Below are 25,866 nucleotides of genomic sequence, written 5' to 3'. Positions count from 1 at the left end.
CTATGGCAGCTTTTCTGTCCAAAAGTTTGCGCTTATCACCCCTGCGCTCCTTTTGACTTGTTTATCCAGGTTTCTGTACATCTGGTTCTTCAGAACTGTGGCGCTGTTTTCACCACCTTTTAGGAGCTGGTATTTTAAGTGACGACGGTCACCAATCAGGTTGCAGGTTCTCTCTGATATCCATTGGTCTTTGGGTCTCTTGGCGTACCCAAGCGTAGCGGTAGCCGTCTGATTATAAACCTCCTTGATAGTGTTCCAGGTTGACTCCATACTGACATCAGTATCAGCATCTAAGGGGAGAGCATAAAATTCGCTAGAGATTGTAATGACGAACTCATTTTGTAATATTGCAGTAGAAATCTTCAAGGAATCGAAGATTGGGCTAACTTTGAACTTGGTCTTCTGTGTGGCCTTTAGATTCAGTACTATCCTCGCTATCATTAGCGCATGATCAGATGCCATATCAGCTCCTCTGAAAGCTCTCAGATCTTGCAGACTGGACCTCCGTTTTCTGTTTATCAAACGGCGGTCAATTTGGTTATGCGTTTTCCCGTCAGGAGAGTTCCAATAATATTTATGGATTGCTTTCAGCGCAAACATGGTGCCACTAATTATTAGCTCATTTGTCAGTGTAAAGTCCACTAGCAGCGTTTCTCTTCATTTAACTCCTGAGTCCTTCGCTTCCAAGGATCTCTTCGTAATAAGATCTATCATTGTCCACATTGGCATTGAAGTCACCCGCAAAACAAGTTAAGTCGTGACTGGGGATGTCTTTTGTCACCGCTTGAAGGGTGTTTTAGAAGGTAACCTTGCCCCGGTGTCTATAGTATTCTCTATTTATTTCTAGACATATTATATCCAAACAGTACCAATAAATGTTAGCTTAGCTGTTGCACAACAATGAAAACAAAACAATCAACACAAACTAATATCAAAAACAGGGGCGTAGCAACAGTATTTTTATTGAGGGGGCTAGGGGGGAGGAGGGGTGCTATTGAACTAAGTACTACTCAAGCGGTAGTGAATAAAAGTAACTATTTTGCAAACACGCTGCTTATTGGATTTCGATATCAGCGGGCCACATAAAGCCCAAATAAACATCATAGGCAGCGCAATAGCGCTGCCTAAGTAAAGATACAGGATAAGTCAAAGTTTTGCCACAGACTGTGTACCATTATGTTGTGACATATTCCCCACATTTAAATAGTGACCGTATTTCAAATTTGAAAGTATTCGAAAAACAAAGTTAGAATTACTAACTTATCAGTTGGGCGTTGTTTGACAAAGAGACAAAGAATATACAGAAAATCTGAAAAATACTTGGCATCATTGCGGCAGAAACCTTAAAATTAATAAAAATTGCCTGAGATGACATTTGTGAGGTATCCCATTCAATTTTGAAAATTACCTTCCCCATTGTATCTTTGTTTAAAAAAAATGAATTCTATATAAGTTACACAAAATTTTTTCTTTTGTAAATTAGGGTATGAGGGGTATATATTTCCGGAGGGGGGTTTAACTGAACAGCGTTTTTATGTCTAAAATTCTCTTCACAATCGAGGCATTTTCTTCTGGTATTCCATGATGAAATTTGTAAAAATAGAAATACAAAACGGGTTTAGATCACTTATATGTGCACACCAAATTTCGAAATTATGACAAAATACATATTTTGTTGAAATTCACTTTATTCTGTTATCATTAGATATTTTGTACAGCAAGCTTCTATAGAGATAAATATCCCACAGGTAGCACTGGCGTTGTGTGAAATAAGAATAATTTCAGTAATAACTCTTATCAAATTTATGCTTTTTTTGAGCTGGTTAAAAGAAATATTTAGAAAAGCGAAAAAAGCAAGAAGTCAGCATATTATTATACATAGAGGCAGTTCTTCATTTGTAAGTTAGTAGATGAATCTGAAACGTATGGAATAGGACGTTATCAGTGATTATTAATCATTTCAATGACAAATAAGAGAATCGGAGTTTCAATTAAATACTATAAATAAAAATTAAAACAATTAAGTGATTTCTGGAGCGGATCCCCCACTACCAAACTCAATGACCAAACTACCACTGATTTGACCTATCTAGTGGTTGTACGAATATCATTATACAAGGTACTAAGTCTTATTTTCTTTTTCAATGATTTCTTTTTCATTTAGGAAATTATATTCATTGTATATCTACCTGCTTATTCTTCAATGATTCCATTTATATCCTATTTGTAAATGTAGATGGTGTATTCATTTCCACTTTTGAAAGTTTTAAAACAAGAGAAATCTAATCTTGAACTGATAGATTCCAGGAAGTAAAAGCACCTTGAATATCAGAGAAGAAAAGTTGACATTTGATTTCTTACTTACAGCTATTTTTAAATGTCATTATTACTGACTTTTTTTATGCATACCAGTCCCATACCCAAATGTGACAAGAAATTACCTTCCCCTAGGCTAATTAAAAAAAGCTGAATTAATATGCTGTTTTTCGCCACTTAAAATCATATGCAAATAAATTGTCTAGTATGACCCCCTGTAATAATTATAATATTAACATAAAAATTTCGTTTCCAATTTCTAGTGCGATATTACGCCGAAAAAATATCGTATATGTGGCCCGTGGGATCCCAGAGCAACACCTAACTCATATTAATTTATAGTTCATAGAACTGCCCATAATTGTTGGCAGCCGAAGTTAACTGAGTATTACAATAAACCTCACACAATTTATGACAATAGAATTTCAAAATATAATTATCTTTAAAATATTTTATTATTACCTTCAGTCTATAATGACACTTAATAACAAATTTAGCATATAATAGGCTAAAAGGATGTAACATCGTAATTCGTTCTACACTTACAGTAATAAAAAGCGTTTTTCTTTCGTGTTGTCTGTCGTCTTGGATAAAAATAATAACAAATAAATAATAATCATTTTTTATAATTGAGTTCTGGAACATGCCCATTTCTTAAAAAGAGTCTGGCCTCGCTATTTATCACTCTACAGTCTATTCATTTGCAACGCTACCTACGTATATCATTATATTAGATGTCTCCAACATAAAGTCAACTTTGAACTTTTATCTCGTCTGTTTTCCCAGAATTAATCTGTAAATCAATAGTAATCGCATTTTGTGGTATTACAAAGAAAAATGAGCAAGCCTATTTTAGCATACTGGGATATTAGAGGAGTAATAAAACTTGCTTTTTTTCTGAAAATAGACCTTCAAGCCTAGTCTTATTCAGGCACTATGGCCATCCTCAGTAAATTTTGGCTATCTTGAAGAAATCAGGGTGGTACTTGTATGATATAGCCTTGATCTATTATTCTTCGGTATAGATGTATGAGCAGTCCACCCCCTAAGGAGACATGTTAAGAAAACAATTCTTACTTCATAGTTTGCATAACAATAATAGGCTAGGCTATATAGGTTCTAAGAAATTCATGAATTTCTTAGAAAAACAAGTAGCCTAAAATAGTGAAGATGAAGGCTCTCCTGCTACAAAGTATATTAACTAGGATTATTGTGCATATTATGGAGCAAGAATTGTTTTTTTAAACATGTCTCCTTATATGGGAGACTGCTCATACATCTATACCTACTCTTCATCTAAGTAGAACCTGGGTACTTTTCTATTATATAAAATTCACTCAAGAAGTGAAGTTTGGTGAATGCTAATAGAAATAAAACAAAATTATTGTGAAAATATAATTGTTTAGAAACAAGTTTAGGATATGTAGGGGGGGGGGGGGGTAAAGCATAGCATATATTAAATACTTAACCTAAACAACCCATTTTGATCTAACCAAACCTATTTAGCCTAATGAAAAAAAAAACAATGACCATAAAATACTTCATTAGCAAAATTGTGGAAACTACGACTTAGAAATATGCTCCCAGAATGCTGAAATATCCTCAAGAATTGCATTAAAATAAATTAAGTCCTTCACTTTGCAGAACCTCACATTCTCTCTACTTTTTGGCTAGAGGCACCAGTTTTTGGGTCAGCAAAATTGTTTTTGTGGTTCACTTTCAAATGAGTGAAACCTACTTGTTCCAGCTCAGTTGTGTTGTTGCCCTTCCAATAATCTGAAATGATTCTTGATCAACCATGGTGAGACACTATATTCTATCACTAGTCAAAGCAAAAACTGATCAATGTCCTCAAGAATTGCACTAATAATGAACTAGGTCAAGAATTGCATGAATAATGAACTTTTCCTTGTCTTTGAGATGGTCAGCCAAAGCTCCCAATCTAATAATTCACAAATAACCTACAAAATTTTGCTAATAAAGTATTCTATTTTCATTATATTTTATTGTCACTAAGCTTCACTTCTTGAGTAAATTTTATATAATAGACAAGTACTATCTCTGACACTCAATCCTAATGAAATATACTTAAGTATGACAAAAATATTATGCTTTAGAAACAATTTTGCACTATATAGTTGCACAATAGGAGGGGGGTTGTAGAGGTAAAGTATAGCAGGTCTGCATGCCTAATATGGTACATAAAACCATTCTGCATGTTATTAAGTAAGAATTGTTTTCTAACTTCATGCTGTCACAATACTTTACAATCTAGTTCAATAAAAATTTGAAGTTACAAAAGTTCTCCTGAAATCCCAAGCATTTTCCTGGGTCCATACTTAAGGGTGCATTTTGTGCACAATAAATTCTGCTGTAGGCTAACATAACAGTAGCAAATAGAAATATTGAGTGAAAAATAACCAATTGCCTTCTTTCTACAAAAATCATGGAAAAGAATCAAAATTTCCCAATATGAACTAATGTGATGTTTTTAACAACTTCTAAAACTTGTTTCTAGTGATAGTCACTTTTTTGTGCAGTGACAAAAATAAGTTACCTTTTGGGGTCACCTTAAGGCCTCAAAATGTAATTTCCCCAAGAAGCAATTGTTATATTAGGAAAGATCATCAAATAGGCACCAAGAGATGTATTCACTTTCTTCCTGGCTAAATTATGTGAAAAATAAAAAAAAATTCTCTAAAAATACTAATATGGCCCAGTAGAGAATTTTGGTAAGAGTAGAGTTGGGTTTGGAGCCCAGGGCAAAAAGGTACTAAACGTGAATTTTACTTTTTAAATTTGCTGGTATATGTCTAGATAATAGGATTTTTTCTGTTTTGGAAATTAGTTGGATAAGGTGAGTAGGCCCTTCCTTCTTTAAGGGGCATTGCCTCAAAATAACTTTGTGTTATTAAAAGTAAACCTTTCAGAAATAGATCTATTGTACAAATAAGGCACAAGGGAAGTTTGATGAGCCTTATAGTTTGCTAATTTCTGATTCATAAGGTTTAAAAGATCCTATAATCTTTACAATATCTTATCTTTCATGAGTTTTAGGAGATTATAAGTAAACTATCTTATTTAAAGTCAAAACCGTGATTTTAGCTGCTAGTAACTGGTACATTACCTTACTATATGCCTATCTTCAAATCAAGGGTTAGATGTCAGCATACTCTTTAAAGAGTCTTTGGAACCCTCCCTATGAATACAGAAATCTTTCAAAATCACTTTTGAACAGATAGTTTCAAAAGTGGTCACTTCAAAATTTACTGTATGTTTATAATATGTTTAATAATGTTTCTGATGTTTATAATGTAATACATAAAATCAAGTAGCCTCTCTCAAGAGGTACAGATAAAGTTTCCACCAACCCCCTCCTACTTGGAACCCCATTGTTTTTTTTCACACCTTGCACCTTTATTTCAAATGGTGTTCACAAACAGAATTATCCCTTCTTTGTTTTCAAATGGTTGCCTTACTCTTGCACGAGTTTTGGGAAGTGGGTAATGCCTATACTTAGTAATAAGTGTTATATACTCCTGTACTAATTTGGGTCTCAGAAAGGAATAGGGTATGCTCATCCACTGACAGCACTGTCATCAGTTGTTATTGATGTTTATTAGTTGGGAGAGTCACTTGTTATTGGGGATCATTTGGTATTAATAAATGATCTCAGTCATGCTTTTGATGATTCACATGCATATCCTCTTTGAAGTTTATAAATGTGGAATCAGTGTTTTATTCCTATTTTCTATAATATGTATATGTATTTAATCCTCATAATCAAATTGCCTGACAGAGCAATTGCAGAGATAGTCATGCCTCTCTGCTTTACATCCTGATCTATGTTTATTTGCTCCATCTTGGACACACAGTTCCAGGATCAGACCTTGAGCAAAATGTTGGGGGAGGCCCAATGTGACAAGGGCACCAATGAGCAGAATCTTGGGGGGACGTGATGACTGTGCAAATAATTGACCGACTTGAAGCGTTGAGAAAAAAAAAAAAAAAAGAAAAAAACAGAGAAAGAGGGCACCAGAAAAATCTTGGAGGGAGCCCAGGGTCCCCCAGGATCTGCCCGTGCATAGTTCCTACTGATGTCCTCTGGTATTTTAGAAGGTCTAGTGTATATCTTATTGCATTTGCTGGTAATATCTTCAACTCCAGCCAAGTGGTACTAGTGTTTTGAGAAAAAAATCTGCTGTTTTGGATCAAGAATATTCAAAGGTAAATGGTAAGTTTATTGGTTAGCCATTTGTCATACTCTTCAACTGGGGTCCAGCTCGTGAAGGACTTAAAGTTAATCTTTATGGAGTGTTGTTGCTCCTAAACTGGAAACAAAACATCTAGACCTCCCAATCAGTGACTCCCTTAAAACTACCAGAAAGCTCCTCACCTATCATTGCAGTGCTGGATGTCTAGTGCCTACAGAAGTATATTATCCAATAATCTTTGTTTTAATCATCAGCTACTGTCTAAGCTGCATAACGCATGCGTACTTCTAAATTGTTGATACCTTGTGCCTTTCTGGTCTATTTACTCAGCAACAGAAACAAAACAACTGGTGAGTTTACTGCCGGCATTTAAAGTATCACTTTGGCCTCCACCCTTGGGTAAGTAATTTTTGGACCACTTTGAGGTACAGCACCATAGACCCTGATGCGGGCATCAGCAGCTGCATCAAAGCATATAACAATGGATCCATAGATGGCAATGGTGTTCAATTTTAAAGCAGTATGTGTAATGTAGTTTTTCTGTTATTATTGTGCATTTATTTATGTTATGTATTTCGTTCTTGTTTTATTTATTATTTTTAGCCATTCTCTTTTCCCTTTTCTCTCTTCTTATACTATACTAAGTTGGTTATCTATGTATGCAACAGGTCGTAAAACAAATTCAATTGATTGAATTTTAATCAAATAAAGGTTTATTTTTTAATTGAGTTTTAACAGTCCTAGGAAATACATTAATGTATCCTTTTTAGCTAGCTCAGCCAATCAGGTTGCTTCTTGGATATACTGGTACTGATTTTGAAGATAAATATTATGTGTGTGGCGAGGGACCTGCATATGACAAGTCCTGTTGGTTTGATATTAAGCACAGTCTTGGCTTGGACTTTCCAAATGTAAGTTGTTTGTTTTTATCTTCTTTTACTTCTTTGAGTTGTTTAATTTTTATGCACGATTTTCCCTTTGGTTTTGCCTTTTTAGTTGGAAAAATGCAAGATTAATAATGCTAGCTCTTGTGGATTGGAAAGGAATTATAATTATTGAATCTACACGCAGAGATATAGGCTATTGACTTAAGAATTAGAAATCTGGATTGGTATATGAAACAATGTACGGGTGTCCTTCAGGGATATATGTAGTTGAGAGGGCCTTTAGGTGTATATCACCCCAGAAGTGTTGTGATTTTTTGCAATTTGTGCTGTTGTTTACATAAAGTTCACCAGTCTATGATATCCCCCCGTGGTTAAAATACAATATGTTTGCGCTTACCTGTGCTTCAATATAGACTAGGAATAGTTTCCCTATAATTCTATTTCCTTGAACAGAAGAATTGAAGTCCTAGATCTAGGGGTAGGGATTACTTCTTTGATTTAGTTCAACTTTGTGCTGCTTTTACTTCTATTTTTAAATTTTTTGACTAGTGGGCGTCATATTTGAAAAAAAAACTTGAGTGACAAATCTATTTATTTAATTAATTACTGTATATTGACGAATGTTATAAAAAAATTAAAATATCCTTAGAGCTTTAAGGAAGATGAGTCACACTGATATTCAAAGCACTTCTTTATGTTTTGATACCCGCCCCTAAGAATTAGAATTGTGTGTACCTATGGCTTATTTTTGTTAAATTCAGATGATTTTTAATGAGTCTTGGTGATTTCTTCAGAAAATTTGTGATTTTTTTGTCAGAATCAGTTTGATTAACTCAAGACCGTTAAGATGGATACAATTGAAATGACACACAAATTGAGCTGAATCTTTATGTTTACCATGTTGTAATACGCAAGGGAACCAATTATTTGAAAAAAAAAATTTATTTTCAAAAATAAATTAACTTGATGAAAATATTAAAAGTATTTTGGTCGGTGTTTTCAATTGTTCAAATCCTCCGTATAACTAGAATTTACAGTTCACATTTCCAACATAATATTTCTCAGAAAATTTAATATTAATAGGCAAAACAAAAATATTCTTTACTGCATTTTTTTTTGTAAACATTGGTGTGTTTCCTTTCCTTGATTTATAATCAAGAAAGTATTATCTGTTTTTTTACTTATGAAATCAAAATACTGTATGTCTGTTATGGTGAAAGACCGAAATCTGATGAATGTCGAAATTCACTGGCGAAAGTCCGAAATAAGGATATTTAACAAATATTTCGGGCATACACCAAGCGACTATGTGTTTGTTGACATTCACCATGGTGAATGTTGACAAGTCTGAGATCTATATGTCTGAGATTCTAACCGGATTTCTAACCAATTTCTGAGATTTAAAGCCTGACCTATCACTATCAAACCTCGCATAAAAATGAGAAAGTTGACTGGTCTAGAAGAGCATAGTTGCTTGGTTTATGTCCGAAATATTTGTTAAATATTCCTTTTTTGGACTTTCACCAGTGAATGTCGATATTCACTAGATTTCGGTCTTTCGCGGTAATATATCTGTTCTTCAGTATCACTTCGAAAACTGCACGTGTAACTATGTGACCTGTGTTCATTGGTAGCCTACACACAGTTCCTGTGTGTAGGCTACAGGCTCATCATGAAAATAATAAATATATGAACTAATTTAAGATATTGATTATTGATATTTTTTTTTTTGAACCGACAAAGACAAGTGACAGAATAAATGGGAAATATATAATTTGGGCTATATATTTGCACATAAGGGGTCGGGGTAAAGTATTTGGACAGTTTGAAGTCAAAAATCAATTCTAACTTCATAATATGCACAATAATTGTAGGCTACCTAAGACATTTTGCATGCAGAGTTACTGAAGAAGCGAAAACTGCACGCGCAACTATGTGACGAACGAACAGAACAGAGGGCTGTCCCCTCCTCAACGCCTCGCTCTTTACGCTAAAGTTTTTCATCTTAAATAAAAATAGAGTTGTAAGACAGAGTCAAACTTTAGCATAACGAGCGAGACGTTGAGGAGGGGACAGCCCCTTTCATATACAGAATAATTTCTGTTCGTTTTAAGTTTAAATATCGCTCCTTACTTTCAGTTAAAAAAAACTTGTTTTTTTTTTAATTTAATTTCTGAATGTTTTTGAATTAATGCAGCTTTGATTTTGGCTCACCGTACATGAATAGTTAAAATGAAATTTGCATATTAATTTAACTTTTTTTACGATTTCCGTACGATACGACAGATATGACAGATACGATACAATTGAATTTTGTTCGAATCACAAACCCCTGAATCACAAAGGCTGTGTAATTAGAATAGATAGCTCTTTTGAAAGCACTAAAAAAACTTTAGCGTAAACAGCGAGGTATTGACTAATAGGTGAACTCCCTCATATACGTAATAATTTCCGTTTGTTTTAAGTTTTAATGTTGCTCCTTACTTTCAGTTAAATAAAATTGTTTTTTTATTTAATTTCTGATCATTTTTTAAATAGTGCTGGGAAATCCGGTGCACCCTTCATAGAAATACCTCTTCCCCCATGAAAACATCCTCCATGTAAAGATCCTCCCACGTCCCCCCTCCTCCGACCTCCCCCCCCCCCCACTAGAAAAAAAATCCCCTCTGAAAACTTCTGTCTACTTCCCAATAGCCAATACTATAAGATAAGGTAAGATTTATCGCAAAAAGCCTGTGGGCCATAGCAACACATAATACAGTCTACAAACAAAGCTGAGGAACAATATACAACCTTAGATAATAAAAATCAAAAAAAAGAAAAAAAGAACAACAAAACGACAATATGAAAACAATGAGCAAAGTCCATAACTTGCAGCTTTTCCCTCGGGAACTTTGGGGTATGAAGTCTTCCTCAAAGACATTTTTATTAAATTTTTGACTATGCTGAATAAAATGGCTATCTTAAAATTTTGATCAGGTTACTTCGGGAAAAAAATGAGTGTGGGAGGGGGCCTAGTTGAAAATTGCATTTTTTCTACTGAAAAGTGCATAAATCTTAATAATTTCAGTAATTTGTTGGAATTCAATAAGCAAGTCACAATTCCAACATAAAAATTTGATTTTGTTTGTGACTTGTTTAAATTCAATAAGTAAGTCACAATTCAAACAGAAAAGCTTGATTTTTTTTTAAGTGCAGGAAGTTCTAATTTCCTTTGAATTCTTTCTTTTGACCCCTTCTCACCACGATTACTAATTCACAAAAATTTTGGGGAGGTGATGCGAAATGTAATTCTAGAAATCTAGGCGGGTGTGGTTTGTTATCATTTCAAGGAAAATAAAACAAAGGGTATTTTTCATTGAAAATAGCAAAAAATGTATTCAAAATCTAGAGGGGTATCTAGGCTCCCCCATTGATATTTTTCGTCCCTTCATCCCTGTATCGACTTTCTAGGGAGGAGACATCGAGAATTGAATTTAAATGAAAAAGGCCTCCGTATGCAGTTGTGCAGTTTTTGGTGGTAATGGATGCTTAATTAAAAAAAAAATGGTGTCTGAAAAATCAGCAAATCGTCTGCCGGGTATCAAAAGGTCGTATCTCCATAATTGTAAATTTTCAGAAGAGCAAACAAAAAACCTCACTGGTTTTTGTTAAATATTAAAAAATTAATATAATTCAAAATTTCATAAGAAACATCTTCGACTAGTTTAAAAATACGACTCAAGACTATTTTACGAGCGTAGATTTATATAGTAAGTTACCGATAGTAACAGTAATATTATATACTATTACTATATTATAGTAAATAATAGAATAAACTAGTATTATATTACTATATTATAGTAATAATATAATATATAGTAATGTTACCGATTTTGTTTCCCCTCTGATAACCATTAAATAAAAAAAAACAAGTTTTTTTAACTGAAAGTAAGGAACGACGTTAAAACTTAAAACGAACAGAAATTATTCCGTATATGAAAGGGGCTGTCCCCTCCTCAACGCTTCGCTCTTTACACTAAAGTTTTTTATTGTTTAAAAAAAAATAAGAGTTGTGAGAAAGGGAAACTTTAGCGTAAAGAGCTAGGCGTTGAGGAGGGGACATTCTACTTTTATTTGGTTAAATGGCTTTCTCGAGACTTTTTTAATTTTATTTACGAACGTTCTTATCAGTAATAAATATACGTAACTTACGAATTAACTTACGTAACGAACTTCTATTTTCATATATTTTCAATACGTATATTAGGGGGCTCGCCTTCTAGTCAATACCTCGCTCTTTAAGCTAAAGTTCGAATTTTGTTCCAATTCTTTAAAACCCCCGACCCACCCAACCCTACTACGAGAAGAAATCCCCCCTGAAAATGTCTGTATACTTCCTAATAACCAATACTATATGTTAACATCGGGTAAAGTTCATAACCTTCAGCCCTCCCCCCCCCGGGTACTTCGGGGGATTAAGTAATCCTAAAGGACATAGTTATCATATTTTCAACCATTTTGAACAAAATGGCTATCTCAAAATTTTTATCAGGTGACTTTGGGAAAGAAATGAGCGTGGGAGGGGGCCTAGTTGCCCTCCATTTTTTTTTTTTGGTCACTTAAAAAGGGCACTAGAAATTTTAATTTCCGTTCGAATGAGTCCTCCCACGATATTCTATGACCACTGGGTCGATACGATCACCCCTGGGGAAAAAAACAACAAACAAATAAACACGTATCCGTGATCTTTCTTCTGGCAAAAAATGCAAAATTCCACAGTTTTGCAGATAGATGCTTGAAACCTCTGCGGTAGGGCTCTTTTATGCACTGAATCTGACTGTGTGATTTTCCTCAAGGTTATGTAATTTTTTTAGGGTCTTTCCCCTCGTTTTTTAATATCTGTCAAATTTTCTCAGACGGTTCACTTTTAATGGGTGAGACTAAACTTGATGAAACTTATATATTTGAATTCAGAATTGAAGTCTGATTCTTTTGATGTATCTATTGGTATCAAAAACCCGTTTTCTAGAGTTTCGGTTACCATTGAGCCGGGTCGCTCCTTACTTACAGTTCGTTACCACGAACTGTATGATAAAACAAAAACCAATTGATATGTAAAATCAATGCATATCAATCTGTTTTTGTTTTACAGTTATCAAAGAGGAAATAGAAAAGTTGTGAGGTTTTTGTTTGCTCTTCTGAAAAATTACAAATATAGAGATACGACCTTTCGATACCCAACTGATGAAATACTAAAAGATCCGCCTTTGGTTGCATGATGTCTCTGGTGTTGCCGTGTTGTGTTTTTGTTGCTGTTTATGACTCTTTTTTTCCATTTTGGTTCCTGAAGGTTTCTAATATTACCGATTTTGTTTCCCCTCTGATAACCGTAAAACAAAAACCAATTGATATGTAAAATCAATGCATATCAATCTGTTTTTGTTTTACAGTTATCAAAGAGAAAATAGAAAAGTTGTGAGGTTTTTGTTTGCTCTTCTGAAAAATTACAAATATAGAGATGCGACCTTTTTATACCCAACAGACTAAATGCTAAGCAAAGACATAGACCAAACGGCGTAAGAAGATGAATTTTTCTTTGGAAATCAGCAGGTTATTAACGTTAAAGTCTTTACAGATGAAAAGCGTTGTCAGATTTAACTAATTAGTTTTGAGTACTTGTTTTCACATTCAAACGTTGCAACCTTGCAACACTGACGAAAATATGGTACTACCTTAAAACTTCATAATTTTGAATTTATTTTTAGAAAATTACGATTTTCAAATATAAATGTAAGATGAAGCACTCTTTTCTTCAAATTGGTGTAAGGGTTTATCAAAACAATAGAAGGTTCATTTCATATATCTAATTCAGGGTACATATTTGACAATTAGGGGAGTGGGGGATGGAATTCTTATTCTAAAGGTACGTCTATTCCTTAGCTATCTCAATCATGGACATATCCAGGGGGTAATGGGTTTGACCCCCCCCCCCCTTGAGATTTTTTTCCGACTCATAAAAACATAACAAAAATGTATATAAACAAATTTTTGTTGTGTTTTTTAAAGTTTTGTATCCCCCCCCCCTCAACAACAACAGCAATCCTGGATATGCCCATGATCTCAATTGTCAGTTAATTTAGAAATTTATCTTTTTTTTAGCTTCCTTACTATATAGATGGTGATGTAAAGATAACACAGAGCAATGCGATTTTGCGGTTTATCGCAAAGAAGTACGACCCCTCTTTACTTGGGTCTAACAGTGAAGAAATGACGCGTGTTGACATGCTTGAAAATCAAGCTGGAGATTTCCGTAATGGATTTGTTCGACTTTGCTATGGAAAATTTGTAAGTTAGAATATTATTTACATTATTTGTTCCATTTTAAGTTTTTTTAAATATTTATTTTTGGCACTTTGGCAGCTATTAGTTAACTTAACAGAAACTGTTAGGGTAAATAATCGCATATGAACATGATCTTCTTCTAGACACGACTGTAAACACTTCCAAACTGTGGCTAAGATAGCTTTTACGGCAGCATTAGTAGGAATAACATGATCGCATTTCAAACAGTGGGGTGACTTACAGCGACATTCACACCGAAGATTATTACACTAAACCGTGGCTCTGTTTATTAAGGGTGTTATAGTGGTAAAAGTTAAAGAAAATATCGTAGTTACTCTAAAGCACATGGCTCCTTGGAAAAAGGGGTTTGGGAGGGAGAGTTACCCCACACTATTTTAAAACTATCAAGAAATTGGAAAGTTTGAGGCCATTTCTTGATTTGGACAGAATAAATTGTTATCATAAAACAAATTTTGTAACATCCCAAATGAAGAGTTGCATCTCTTACGAGGCTGTGGGGGCCATTTGGGTAGGATAACAACAATACCCTAGACACCATTCTTTCCCTTTATGCCTCAGCAATTCGTAAAATTTGTCTTACAAAAGGATTTTTTTTCTTTAAAATGTTTTAATAATAGGTTATCCTTCTTAGAGGAAAATTCTCGGCTCTTCCCCCCCCCCCTCAAAATCTCCAAAAAACGGAATTACTACTGTGATGGAGTATACAATTAGACAAATCTGGTGTTTTTAACTAAGTGACAATTATCTTTGATATGATATTTCAGGTGCTGCTTTTTTGGCAAAATTTAAGAGACCATTGTTTGAGCATTTTGTTAAATAGTATATATTGACAGATATTAAAAAAATAAACAACTGGTTGTATGTTTTTCTGAAACTCCTTTACGAAAACAAAAATAATACTGTAAGAAATAAAAAAAAATGCTTAAGGAACGAAAATGTTATTGTTTGTGCAACATATGTTGTCAGATTATCATACTTACTGTTATTCCAAGCATACAATGGTGTATCCAGGATTTTTGTTCTGGGGGGGGGGGGTTCAAAATAATCGCATCAAGCATTTGTTTATCAGCATTTTTGTTATGTTTTGACGACTCAGACAAAAATTTAGGGCGGGGGGGGGGGTCTAAACCGGTAGGCCTACCGCCCCCCCCCCCCACATGAATACGATCCTGCAAGAATATATTGATTGATTTTCGAATCCTAGTACTATTGCTTTAATAACGACATTACTCGTATAAATATTAATGCTTTAATTTTATTAGTTCGTGGGGATTGATGCTGAAAATATTATTGTTTGTGCAACATATGTTGTCAGATTATCCTACTTGCTGTTATTCCAAGCATACAAGGGTGTATCCAGGATTTTTGTTCGGAGGGGGATTCAAAATAAACGCATCAAACATTTGTTTATCAGCATTTTTGTTATGTTTTGACGACTCAGACAAAAATTTAGGGCGGGGGGGGGTCAAAACCGGTAGGCCTATCCGTCCCCCCACATGGATACGATCCTGCAAGAATATATTGCTTCATTTTAGAATCCTAGTACTATTGCTTTAATAACGACATTATAAATATTAATGCTTTAATTTTATTAGTTTGTGGGGATTGATGCTGCTATATTTGTTAAAAAATCTGCTTCGTATATTGATTCTAAATACATAAAATTTAGTAAGTTTAAAATTATCCATCAGCAGCGGTTAATATAACTTCAGAAAAGGGGGGGAAATCTACAGAAAGGGGTGAGTCTCCGATAACAACCATGTCATCAAATTCAATGTATTTATGAACCCGATAACGGATAGTTTTTAAGTTCCTAAATACACAAACTTGAAAATCTTCAAATCTTGCTGTGAACGTTGGTCAGGGCTGCCGGTTCTGTTTTCTTTCGATTTTTTGGCATAGGCGATCGCGTCGAACTATAAAAGGTGAAATATAGGGAGAGGATTCATTCGGACAGCACTTCGAAGATCTAGTGTCCTTTGTAGAAAAAGAGATCGTGCTAGAGCAAAGTGTCGGCTTTTGCCATTTTGGGTAATAAAACTACATTTTTGGCCCAATCTGAGCCAAAATGTACGTTCTAAGAAGGTTCTCATGGAGTGAATGTTCTGAGATAGCCAATTAGTGGAAAACTTTTCTCAGAGTGAAAAAGATCAGAGGGCAACTAGTCCCTTCCATCCTTAACGCTTTTGGGCCTATGGGATGGATAAACCATCCGATAAAAATTTCAGTTGACTATTTTGTTAAAAATAGTTCAACCATCAGATATTAAAACTCCATGGTCGACAAAACCCCTCAGGGCCCAGGGAAAGGTGTTGTAAATTATACTCTGGGGATAAATATGGTTCTTATATAAGGGATACTCGTATAAACTTCGGAGAGGGCTAATTTGTTTTACAATAGAAAGTTCTAGGTTACTGTTAGAGAGTCAAAAAAGACCGAAGCTTAATTTAGCTCCCCCACGCCCCTTCTCCCCTAACCCATCTGATAAAAATTTTGAGATAGCAATTTTGTTAAAAGGAGTTCAAACATAAGATAATAAAAACTCCGAGGTTGATACAAACCCATTTATTCACTTTGATATTGTTACTTTGATATCAGTTTTGATACTTTGATGAATATTTTTTTTTTTTAAAGTTTGATTTTGAAATAAGGAATTTTTAAAAACTTGAAATTTTTTGCAATAAAAAACGAACAAAAATTAATTAAAAGAAAAACTTTCCTAAAAATAATATTTTAAAATAAAATTAGACGCATTTTTAAAATGAAGATCAGCATATACAAATAAATTTTAAAATTCAAAGTAAAAACGACCAGAAATTACTATTAAAGAATAAATGAAACCCAAAACGAACAGACATTAAATAAGCAATCATAGCAAAAACATACAGAAATTAATAATATAGACGAATAAATAGATCTCAAAAGGAGTAATGATTAGATTTAACATGAATATCAAGCTTAAAATGAAAAAAAAAATATTTTCATATTGAAGTATAAATGAAACTTAAAAGAAACAGAAATTAAATAAACAACAAATGCAGACAAACAAGCAATATATATTAATTTAAAATATAAATTTTAAAACGAGTGAAACTTAAACTGAATATGCAAATCAAGCTTGAAAAGAACAAAAATCAGCCCAAACAAGAGTTTGGGTATGACCTCCTTCTCTCAATTTAAAAGTCTACAACCTACTGCGTCATTGGTGCTTTAATCAAAACTATATGCGCCTTGAACAGTATTGGAAAGTACAAACAAAATCAAATTGAATACTTGATGAATAATGATATTAATTGTTGAAAGATCTATCAGTTCAAGAATTTATATCACTGTAATTTTATTTTATTTTCAATACTGTAATAACTGGAAAAGAAAATATTTTTAATATAATCCGTTTTCAGTTAAGCGCCAATGACGCAGTAGGCTTTTGGTTTTTATTTACAGTTAGGAAAGGAGGCAGAATCCAAAACACTTGTCTGTAGGGAAGCTATATTCGTCTTTAACAACTTTAAAAAGAGCTAATAAATTAAACTTAATAGAGAGAGAGAAAAATTCCTTTTTATTAAGTATCAATATTCACAAAAAAACATATCAAACAGACCTACCACGTGAAAATCTATACAGATTTGTTTGTGGCAGGACTCACTATTTTACTCACTCATATATATATTGAAAAAACTCACTCACATATATAATGGAAAACAAAATAATAATGCAATCATATAAATAAATAAGAAATAAACCTCATGGGAACCGCAAACCATTCCTTACACAAGACAGTATACGGAATACAGCCCCCCCCCTCAGCCATCCCTATTCATTAAGAAATTCGTTAACCTATTTTTAAAAGAGGACACACTCTCAGCCATCCTAGTGCTTTCCGGAAGACTTTTCCATACCGAAACACTCACATGCCTAAACACAAACTAGACCTAGCAGTGTGTCGTCTCTCATGTACTAGGTCCGCAGAATTCCTTGTATCATAATATTATATATTAATATTAATAAATATTAATAATATAACATATATTAATTGCTGAAAGCTCATCAGTTCAAAATTTTACTATAATTTTAATGTTTATTTTCAATATTAAATTCAAAAGAAAACATTTGTCATAAAATTTGTTTTCAGTAAAGCGCCAATGACGCAGTAGGTTTTCGACTTTTACAGTGAGAGAAGGAGGTCATACCCAAACTCTTGTTTGTGGTGATTTTTTTTCGTTTCAAGCTTGATTTGCATATTCAATTTAACTTTCACTCGTTTTAAAATTTATTTATTAATTTACATTACTATCTATGTATGTTTGTTTGCATTGATTGTTCATTTAATATCTGTTCGTTTTAAGTTTCATTTATATTTCAACAGGAAAATATTTTTTTTTCATTGTAAGCTTGATATTCATATTAAATCTAAGCATTGCTCGCTTTCAGATCTATTTATTAATTTATATTATAACTTGTTGAATGTTTTTGCTATAATTGTTTATTTAATTTCTATTCGTTTTGGGTTTCATTTAATCTTTAATAGTAATTTCTGGTCGTTTTGAGTTTGAATTTTAAAAGATATTTGTATCTGCTGAGCTTAAGTTTAAAATAGCATTTACTTTTCTTTGAAAAAAATATTTTTCGGAAAGTTTTTTTTTTTAATTAATAACATATAACGACTTGAAAATATTCTGTATATGAGAGCTTGGCCCCTGTCTCAATTCCTCGTCCTTTATGCCAAAGTTTTCGTTATTTGCTGAAATTAGAGTGCCTGGCTGAGAGGATTCAGTCGCAGGGTCGTTACTAGCCAACCGGTTCGGGGGGCGGGGGAGAGAGCAAGAGATTTTACCGACTGGCTGGTCATTCTTACCGACTGTTTTTGTCAAAAATTAGCATAATGTCTGTTTCGAATACAGTACGTAAAATCACTGCAGGAGTCGGTAAAATCGCTGCATTTACCAACCAAGATTCAGATTTCGGTACATATCATGTCACTATTTTAATGCTCATTGTTTAACCAAATTGAAAGTTGTGGTACCATCTACACACTCACGGCAGGAGTCGGTAAAACTGCTGCGTTTACCGACTAAGCTTGAACTTTTTGTATATGACATGTCTGCATTTTCATGGTCATTATTTAACTGAACAAATAATTTTAACGGCGTCGGAATTTTACCGAGTGACCCCAACCTTGGTGGGCCCCCCCCCCTCCCCCCTCCTGGGTAACGACCCTGCGCATTTGGCCTGCATTTCGAAGATCTAGGGTCCTTTTTAGTAAATGAGACGGTGCTAGAGAAAAGTATTGGCTTTTGCCATTTTGGGTCATAAAACTAAATTTTTGGTCCGACCGGGGCCAAAATGCTATGGAGTAAACGTTCTGGGTTATCCAATTGGTGGAAAAATAATTAGAACCTATAAACAGCCTCTCAGATGAAGGCTTATACTGATCCACAATGGAAATTTGCCAACTAAAATACCAAAAAAAAAATAAAAGAATAAAAAGAATAAAAGAATGAAATAAAGAGCGACAATACAACATGTAATGACCTGAAAGTACGATGTGCGTGAGAGCTTGGCCTCCTCCCTCAACTCCCCGCTCTGTATGTCAAAGTTTTGCTAATGATTTGCAAAAATCATTCGCAGCATAGCTTGCAAGCAGCAACTAGTCGCTAATTGCAAGTCTTTTGTTTGCCAATTGTCTTTCCAAAACCATTTGTGCATTAATAATTTCTTCAGTTGTTAAGGCATTGCGAAAAATACTTATTTACCCCATTCCCATTAATTTAGAGTTTATTCCTGAAGTTTGGAGTTAAACCATTGATTTCTGAAGTCTTGAATTACGAATTGAAAGTAGTCCAATTTTAGCACGCACTCCTTCAAATTTTGCTCTTTACATTAAAGTTGAACTTTTTAATTATGTAGATTTGAAAAAAAGTATAATTTATTGTATTAACTTTTCGAAATAAAATTGATTTTTTTCTGAAAAGATTTATTTTATCTGCAATAAAAGAGGAGGTTTGATCCTCATCAGCGACTGCACTGCAAGCTTCATCCTATTTTCAACTAAATGAAGATAGTGCAGGTATTAAATCGATATTCATCTGAAAGTTCATGTATTTCTTCTAAAGTGCCCCTCATCAATGCCGTACCCAGGAGGGGTATGGGTGTTTGAGCCTTCCCCCTGAAATGTTTGTGTGACTCGCAAAAGCGTAACAAAAATGGATATAAACAAATTTTTTTTATGCGTTTGTGAGGTTATTTGTTGACCCCCCCCCCGAAAAATATTTTTGATTAACCCCTCCCCCCCACCCCGAATTCTGGGCCTGAAAATGCTTTTAAGAGGCCTTGAAGTTATTTGAATTGAGGTTATCAAGTATTTTGCAGTAGGTTGCATCAAGATATGGCTAATTGTAGACAAAGAAAAGCCAAGACAGATATTCCAAGTAATTGAGAGGCAAATGTTTAAATGGCTGGGACACGGCTAAATGGTGGGAGTATACATGACTACGAATATTGGTAACACCCCACTCTCTGTAAAAAGAAGCCGCTGGCATCTATCATCATAGTCGGTGCGCAACAATGCGATGCTCGATTACCGCCAGTATTATTAGATAAACAGTCTATAATAATGGTTCATTTTTTATAGATTGCATGTATGTTTATGGACGAATGCTGTACAGGGCGCCAGTATGGCATCTGAGACTAGCAGGATGTATCAATACTGTTTCAATAGTTCATAGAGTTTTGTATTGATTACATTTCGTCCGTGTTCGATCCAAAAATGCCGGGAAATTCCGGGAAAAAATGTCAAAAAAAATTATTACATTTCGTCCGTGTTCGATCCAAAATTGCTGCGAAATTGTCGGGAAAAAATAACCTGCAAAATTCCGTGGAAAATGTCAGAGATCAGCAGTTGAACATAGTGTGATCTCTAGTTACTTAAAATTGGCATTAAATCATAAAGTTTTTATTCGGGTGAGCCTTCTTCTGATAATCTACGAATATTGGTTCAATCCAATCACATCTGAGGAAAAAATTTATATGCGAGCACAGTTATACATACATTTTGAGATTTTAAGTGATATTTGCCATTTTGTATATACTTAGCAAATTTTAAATGTTAAATAAGAACTAGGTGAACGGTGAAAACGGAGCATGAACGGTGAAACAAGAACTAGAAAACTATAGTAATTAGTGTAACAGCTAACTGTATGTCATGGTTATAATCGTAAATCCTGATTTAATACTGCCTTTATTTCTATTTTTGTGGTTGTATACGTGCCAGTATTGTTTTTCTTTGATTGATGTTGGTGATTTGCCTGCAAAGACTTTTCACTGCCATTTTAAATTTTGTCTGCAATTTCTGTGACTTTAAGAACTTTTTGGGCTCTTAAATTATAAGAGACCTATTAGAAACCACCTCAATTAGTAAAAATTCAACTTTAAAATTATAAGTTTTTGAATCCCCTGAAAACCATTTTCACGGTTTTGACGAAATATCTAACTACGCCCTAACTGCAGAAGGTTTATACTTTCTATGGTCGAGATAGGATCAATTTGCTTAGTTTGTTTTTTCTTTTTGACTATTGGCAACCCAGGTCCAGAGGGTGTTAAACCCGTTTTTGAATTGCAGAAAAAAAAGACAAATGAATCAGCCAATTGAAAACCTTCTATCCTATGCAGCTTTAGAAAAATTATCACAATTCTCACATTTTCATTGGCTGATTAATTTTGTATCCTTTCCATATAATGCGTACTGACTCCATGCAGTTATAAGTTCATAACCAGGGCTACCAGTATTCTTAGTAAACTCTTTTACGGGTGGCCAGTGACATTTTTTCGTTTGTACGAATGCTAGACTAAAGGCCATAGGTCTTAAGTAATTTTGGCATTCTCTTTTTTAACCTTTATACTTCTTTTTCTAGAATGAAAATAAAGAAAACTATAAAAATTCTTTGGCCCAGAAGCGCAAGTAATTTTCAAATTTTCTTGGGAATCGAAAATTCTTCGCTGGTGACCATGTAAGAATAATTTTTTTTTTTTTTTTTTTTTTTTTTTTTTTTTGACAGTATATATATTTTAGATTTTGTATACTCTTTTGTCACGTTGGCCACGTTTGTTTCTATCTAATTCAAGTATTATTGCCCGAAATTGCTGAAACCGAGAAAAGCTTGTGGACTCTCTGATGACTTATAGTTCCCCCCCCCCCCCAAAAAAAAACCCTAGTCATTTTGATGTTGCTTATATGCAAGAAGAGCAAGTGAAATTTCTCTTCAAAAATATTATTGCCTAGGGCTAAAACTCTTTCTTGCGCCCGCCCGGTAAATATCCTGTGGTCTCCCCTCTCAGAGGTTAGACTAGGTGCACCTATGGATGCTCAAGGTGAACCTATACTTACGGTTGCTCCTAATGCACGATACTGAAGGTGTTCCTTTGTAATTATACTCGTTGCTATTTCTAATCAGTGTGGACAAAGTCTATAGTAGAATTTTGTTCTAAAACCCAGTTCTCTACAAGCATCCTCATAGCCTTTCTGTTTCAAACTCAATATTAGTAAAAATATTTGTGAAAGTAAAAAAAAAACAGCGTTGTGGTTGTTTCCTAGTAGTCTGGCGTGGAACAGGGTTATGTACTTTCCATTTTTTTTAGTCTGATAGATTTAGTACACTGTTATTAATTTTTTTTTCAGGCTTGTTAAGTCATAACATGCCCTTGATTGCTATCTGGATGGTTCATCTATGTTTTTTATACTGTTTAGAAAATATTAATTAAAAGAAAAAGAGTTAATGATATAAGAAAAGGAAACGATCAAAAATGGGATTTTTAAGGCCAAACGAAATTACTGAATAAACAAACAAAGCAAATATTTCGAGAGGACAACCGCCTCTCTTCTTCAGCTCGAAACGAAATAAAGTATTTAAGAAAAGTGCCGAAGAAAAAAAAACAAAAAACAAACGCGGAAAGTCAATGTGAAAACTACCAATAGCAAAATGTCAAAATAAATTCCACCGACCAACTACCAACAGAAAAATGTCAAAATAAATTCCGCCGACCAACTACCAACAGCAAAATGTCAAAATAAAGTCCGCCAATAAACTATAAACAGCTAAATTGCTGAACAGCATTAGTTTATAGGCATATAAGACTGAAGTATGTCTTCATTCGTTTTAATTTACCCTAATGGTTGCATTAAGCTATGTGCCCGACTTGTGTCAATAACCCGGAAAAACGAAATGATTCTCGGCAAGATGTTACTGAATGTCACCCTAGGGATATACAGCACCGAAAGCACTCAGGAAACAAATAATTTCCGAAAGTGGTCCTTTGTTATTTAGTAGTGGCGTGATGAGCTAATCACCTTTAGATTTTTGAGGTGATCATGTTTCAGAGTCGTGCTTGACCACAGTCATTATCTTTGCTCCCGATTCTAATCTTATTCAGGAGGCTTATATTCTTAACCATTGCTATAAATGAGTCTACTACTACTCAGAATAAGAACTCTAGGGCAGCTTGAAATTTATTTAATTCAATACCTCTACTTTGATGCAAATACAGAACAGGAACAAAAGAAAACCCTGAAAAATAACAATACTTAAGACTTTGGAATGCTACTCATTTCCCTTTAGCACCATTTAGCACCATTACTTTAAATACTGCTTAAATTGTACTTTTAAATCTGGCATATTTACTTTGAAATTTGATAATACTATTCCAACCTTTTGACATACTGATGTAGCAAAACTCGGCTCAATTTAAATAACGGTTTTTTTTCTTAAAACTATAAAATATCCATTGAGCAAAATCACAAGCCGCTTTGACATATTAGGACAAAGTGAACCGTTTCAATTGCAAATTTTAAAAATTAATTGCATTGCCTTACATTACTGATGGGGAATCGATACATTGTCGTCAACAATGGGAATTCGCAGAGCGACAAATTAACTACAATTAATGTCAAAATGGGTACTAAAAGAAGTCAATGGAATAATATGGTATGATCAAACAAATATAAGTAAATTTTAAAATGGGTTAAACTTTAAAATCTTAAAAACTTTTTCAACGGCGAAAAACTATATTGCGCAGTCCCTATATTATACATTATGTTTTTTAATAAAACATATAAAAACCATATTGCGCATTCCCTATTTTATACAGTATGTTTTTTAATAAAACATATAAAAACCATATTGCGCATTCCCTATTTTATACATTATGTTTTTTTATAAAACATAAAAAAACGATATTGCGCATTCCCTTTTTTATACATTATGTTTTTTAATAAAACATAAAAAAATCATATTGAGCATTCCCTATATTATAAAGTATTTTTTTTAATAAAAAATATAAAAAACATATATCGCAGGAAATTTATTATAATGTATTAATTTTAATAAAACTTATAAATATCATCGTTAGAATTCAATAGTTTATAAAGTTTTTATTTTAATAAAAAAAACAAAATAAATATTGAAAATTCAATATGTTATACATTATGTTTTTTAATAAAACATATAAAAATCATATTGCTCATTCCCTATTTTATACATTATGTTTTTTAATGAAACATATAAAAACCATATTGCGCATTCCCTATTTAATACATTATGTTTTTACCAAAGTAGTGTAACTCCGTAAGTGTCAGGTATCCATTGTTTCTGTCACATAAATACGGAGTTAGATAGATAGATAGATACTTTATTTTACCAAAGCAAACAATTAACCCAGCTACATTTTGCAAAAAAAAACTAAACAACCGTATAAAAGACAAAACTCCCCTGGGTGGCTTTATCTTCTAACCACCTTTTAACTTTAATAAATTGTTACTTCTTTCATAAATAAAAATATAATTAATATTTAAAAATAAAATATAAAGAAAACCATCATTATAAAAAAAAGGAAAAAATTATATATTCCTTGAAAAATCCTTTTATAGTTTTCTTTGTGGATAAAAAAGAGTGAATTATTATTAAAAATATTGTGTCAAGAAAGGCCCTTGTCAAAACAATTGCATCATAAATTAACTATTACGGTAATATTTTCTTGAAAAAATAATGATAAATTCCAGAATGTATTATTAAAAACTCAGAAGGAGAGCTCTGGCTTCTCACATATGGGCATATTGCACTCTTTTTGCTCCTGACTTTACACGAAAGATCTAAGGAATAGTCCTTAGCTATGAAATGATAATAATTTCATAGGTAAAAAAGGGTAAAATAATTTTAAATCGTAAAAAAAAGAAAGACTGAAATGATTTTATACTTTACTTGCCCGCTGTATGTCAATAAATACCGTTATGGGTGTTTTCGCTGGAAAATACCCTTTTTTGGTATTTTTAATAAAAAAAAGTCGTTTATAGTTATTTATAGATAAAAAGAAAAATTGAAATGATTCTATACTTTACTAGCCCGCTATATTTCGATAAATACCGTTTTGGGTGTTTTCACTGGAAAATACCCTTTTTTTGGTATTTTCATTAAAAAAACGTTTGTAGTTATTTATAGATAAAAAAGAAAAACTGAAATGATTCTATAATTTACAGGTAACGTTTCCCGATTTTATCATGTACGAAATGTTGGATCAACACAAAATCTTCAGCCCAAGCTGTTTGGAAGAATTTCCAAACCTCAAGGACTTTGTAAACCGATTTGAAAGTATTGATAATATCAAGAAATACATGAATTCTGATAAATTTATCAGAATGCCCTTGAATAACCGAATGGCGGAATTTGGAGCCCAGAAAGCTTAATTAAGTATCGTGCATGATATTTTAATTGCCAAAATGAATGAATTTCTTTTTTCTTTCTGTTCTCAAGCAATAAATTACACTGTCTCATGAATGTGTTTCTTTTCTTTTTTTTTTCTTCTCTTGTAGATTATATTAAATATAAAAACCAAGTTTTTTTCAACTGAAAATAAGGAACAATATTAAAACTTAAAACGGAAAGAAATTATTCCGTATATGAGGGGGCTTGTCCCCTCTTCCATATCTTCCTCTTCACGATAATATTTTTATTCTAATTAAACTGTAAGTCAAGAGTCGTTTTTTAAGAATTGGGATTTAAATTGTATCGGGCGGTAACTGTGTAGTTTTTTGGTAGAGAAGAACCCCCTTATATAAG

General features: G+C 33.3%; 2 protein-coding genes across 2 annotated transcripts; one reads left to right on the top strand and one right to left on the bottom strand.

Annotated features, from left to right (window-relative positions):
- On the bottom strand, positions 1–600 carry LOC148947291 (uncharacterized). Its single transcript, XM_089096557.1, has one exon. It carries the CDS (start codon positions 598–600, stop codon positions 1–3), a length of 600 nt encoding a protein of 199 aa, XP_088952683.1.
- A 2,478-nt stretch (positions 601–3,078) lies between these two features.
- LOC148947290 (glutathione S-transferase Mu 3-like) lies at positions 3,079–25,584 on the top strand. The gene is given in 5 exon segments (XM_089097371.1): positions 3,079–3,192; positions 7,301–7,441; positions 13,559–13,744; positions 21,673–21,768; positions 25,287–25,584. Coding segments are annotated over 5 exon segments (669 nt in total). The 5' UTR covers positions 3,079–3,153; the 3' UTR covers positions 25,494–25,584.
- The last annotated feature ends 282 nt before the right edge of the window (positions 25,585–25,866 follow it).

This window comes from Artemia sp. Qi Xiang Cuo, chromosome 11, assembly GCF_049724085.1.
Source record: "Artemia sp. Qi Xiang Cuo chromosome 11, ASM4972408v1, whole genome shotgun sequence".
In the NCBI taxonomy this organism is placed as follows: domain Eukaryota; kingdom Metazoa; phylum Arthropoda; class Branchiopoda; order Anostraca; family Artemiidae; genus Artemia; species Artemia sp. Qi Xiang Cuo.
The sequence above is the reverse complement of the archived record's forward strand: the minus strand, read 5'-3'. Positions and strand labels throughout refer to the sequence as shown.

Coding starts and splice junctions, on each gene's coding strand:
- LOC148947291 (XM_089096557.1), bottom strand. CDS start 600: ATGTTTGCGCTGAAAGCAATCCATAAATATTATTGGAACTCTCCTGAC.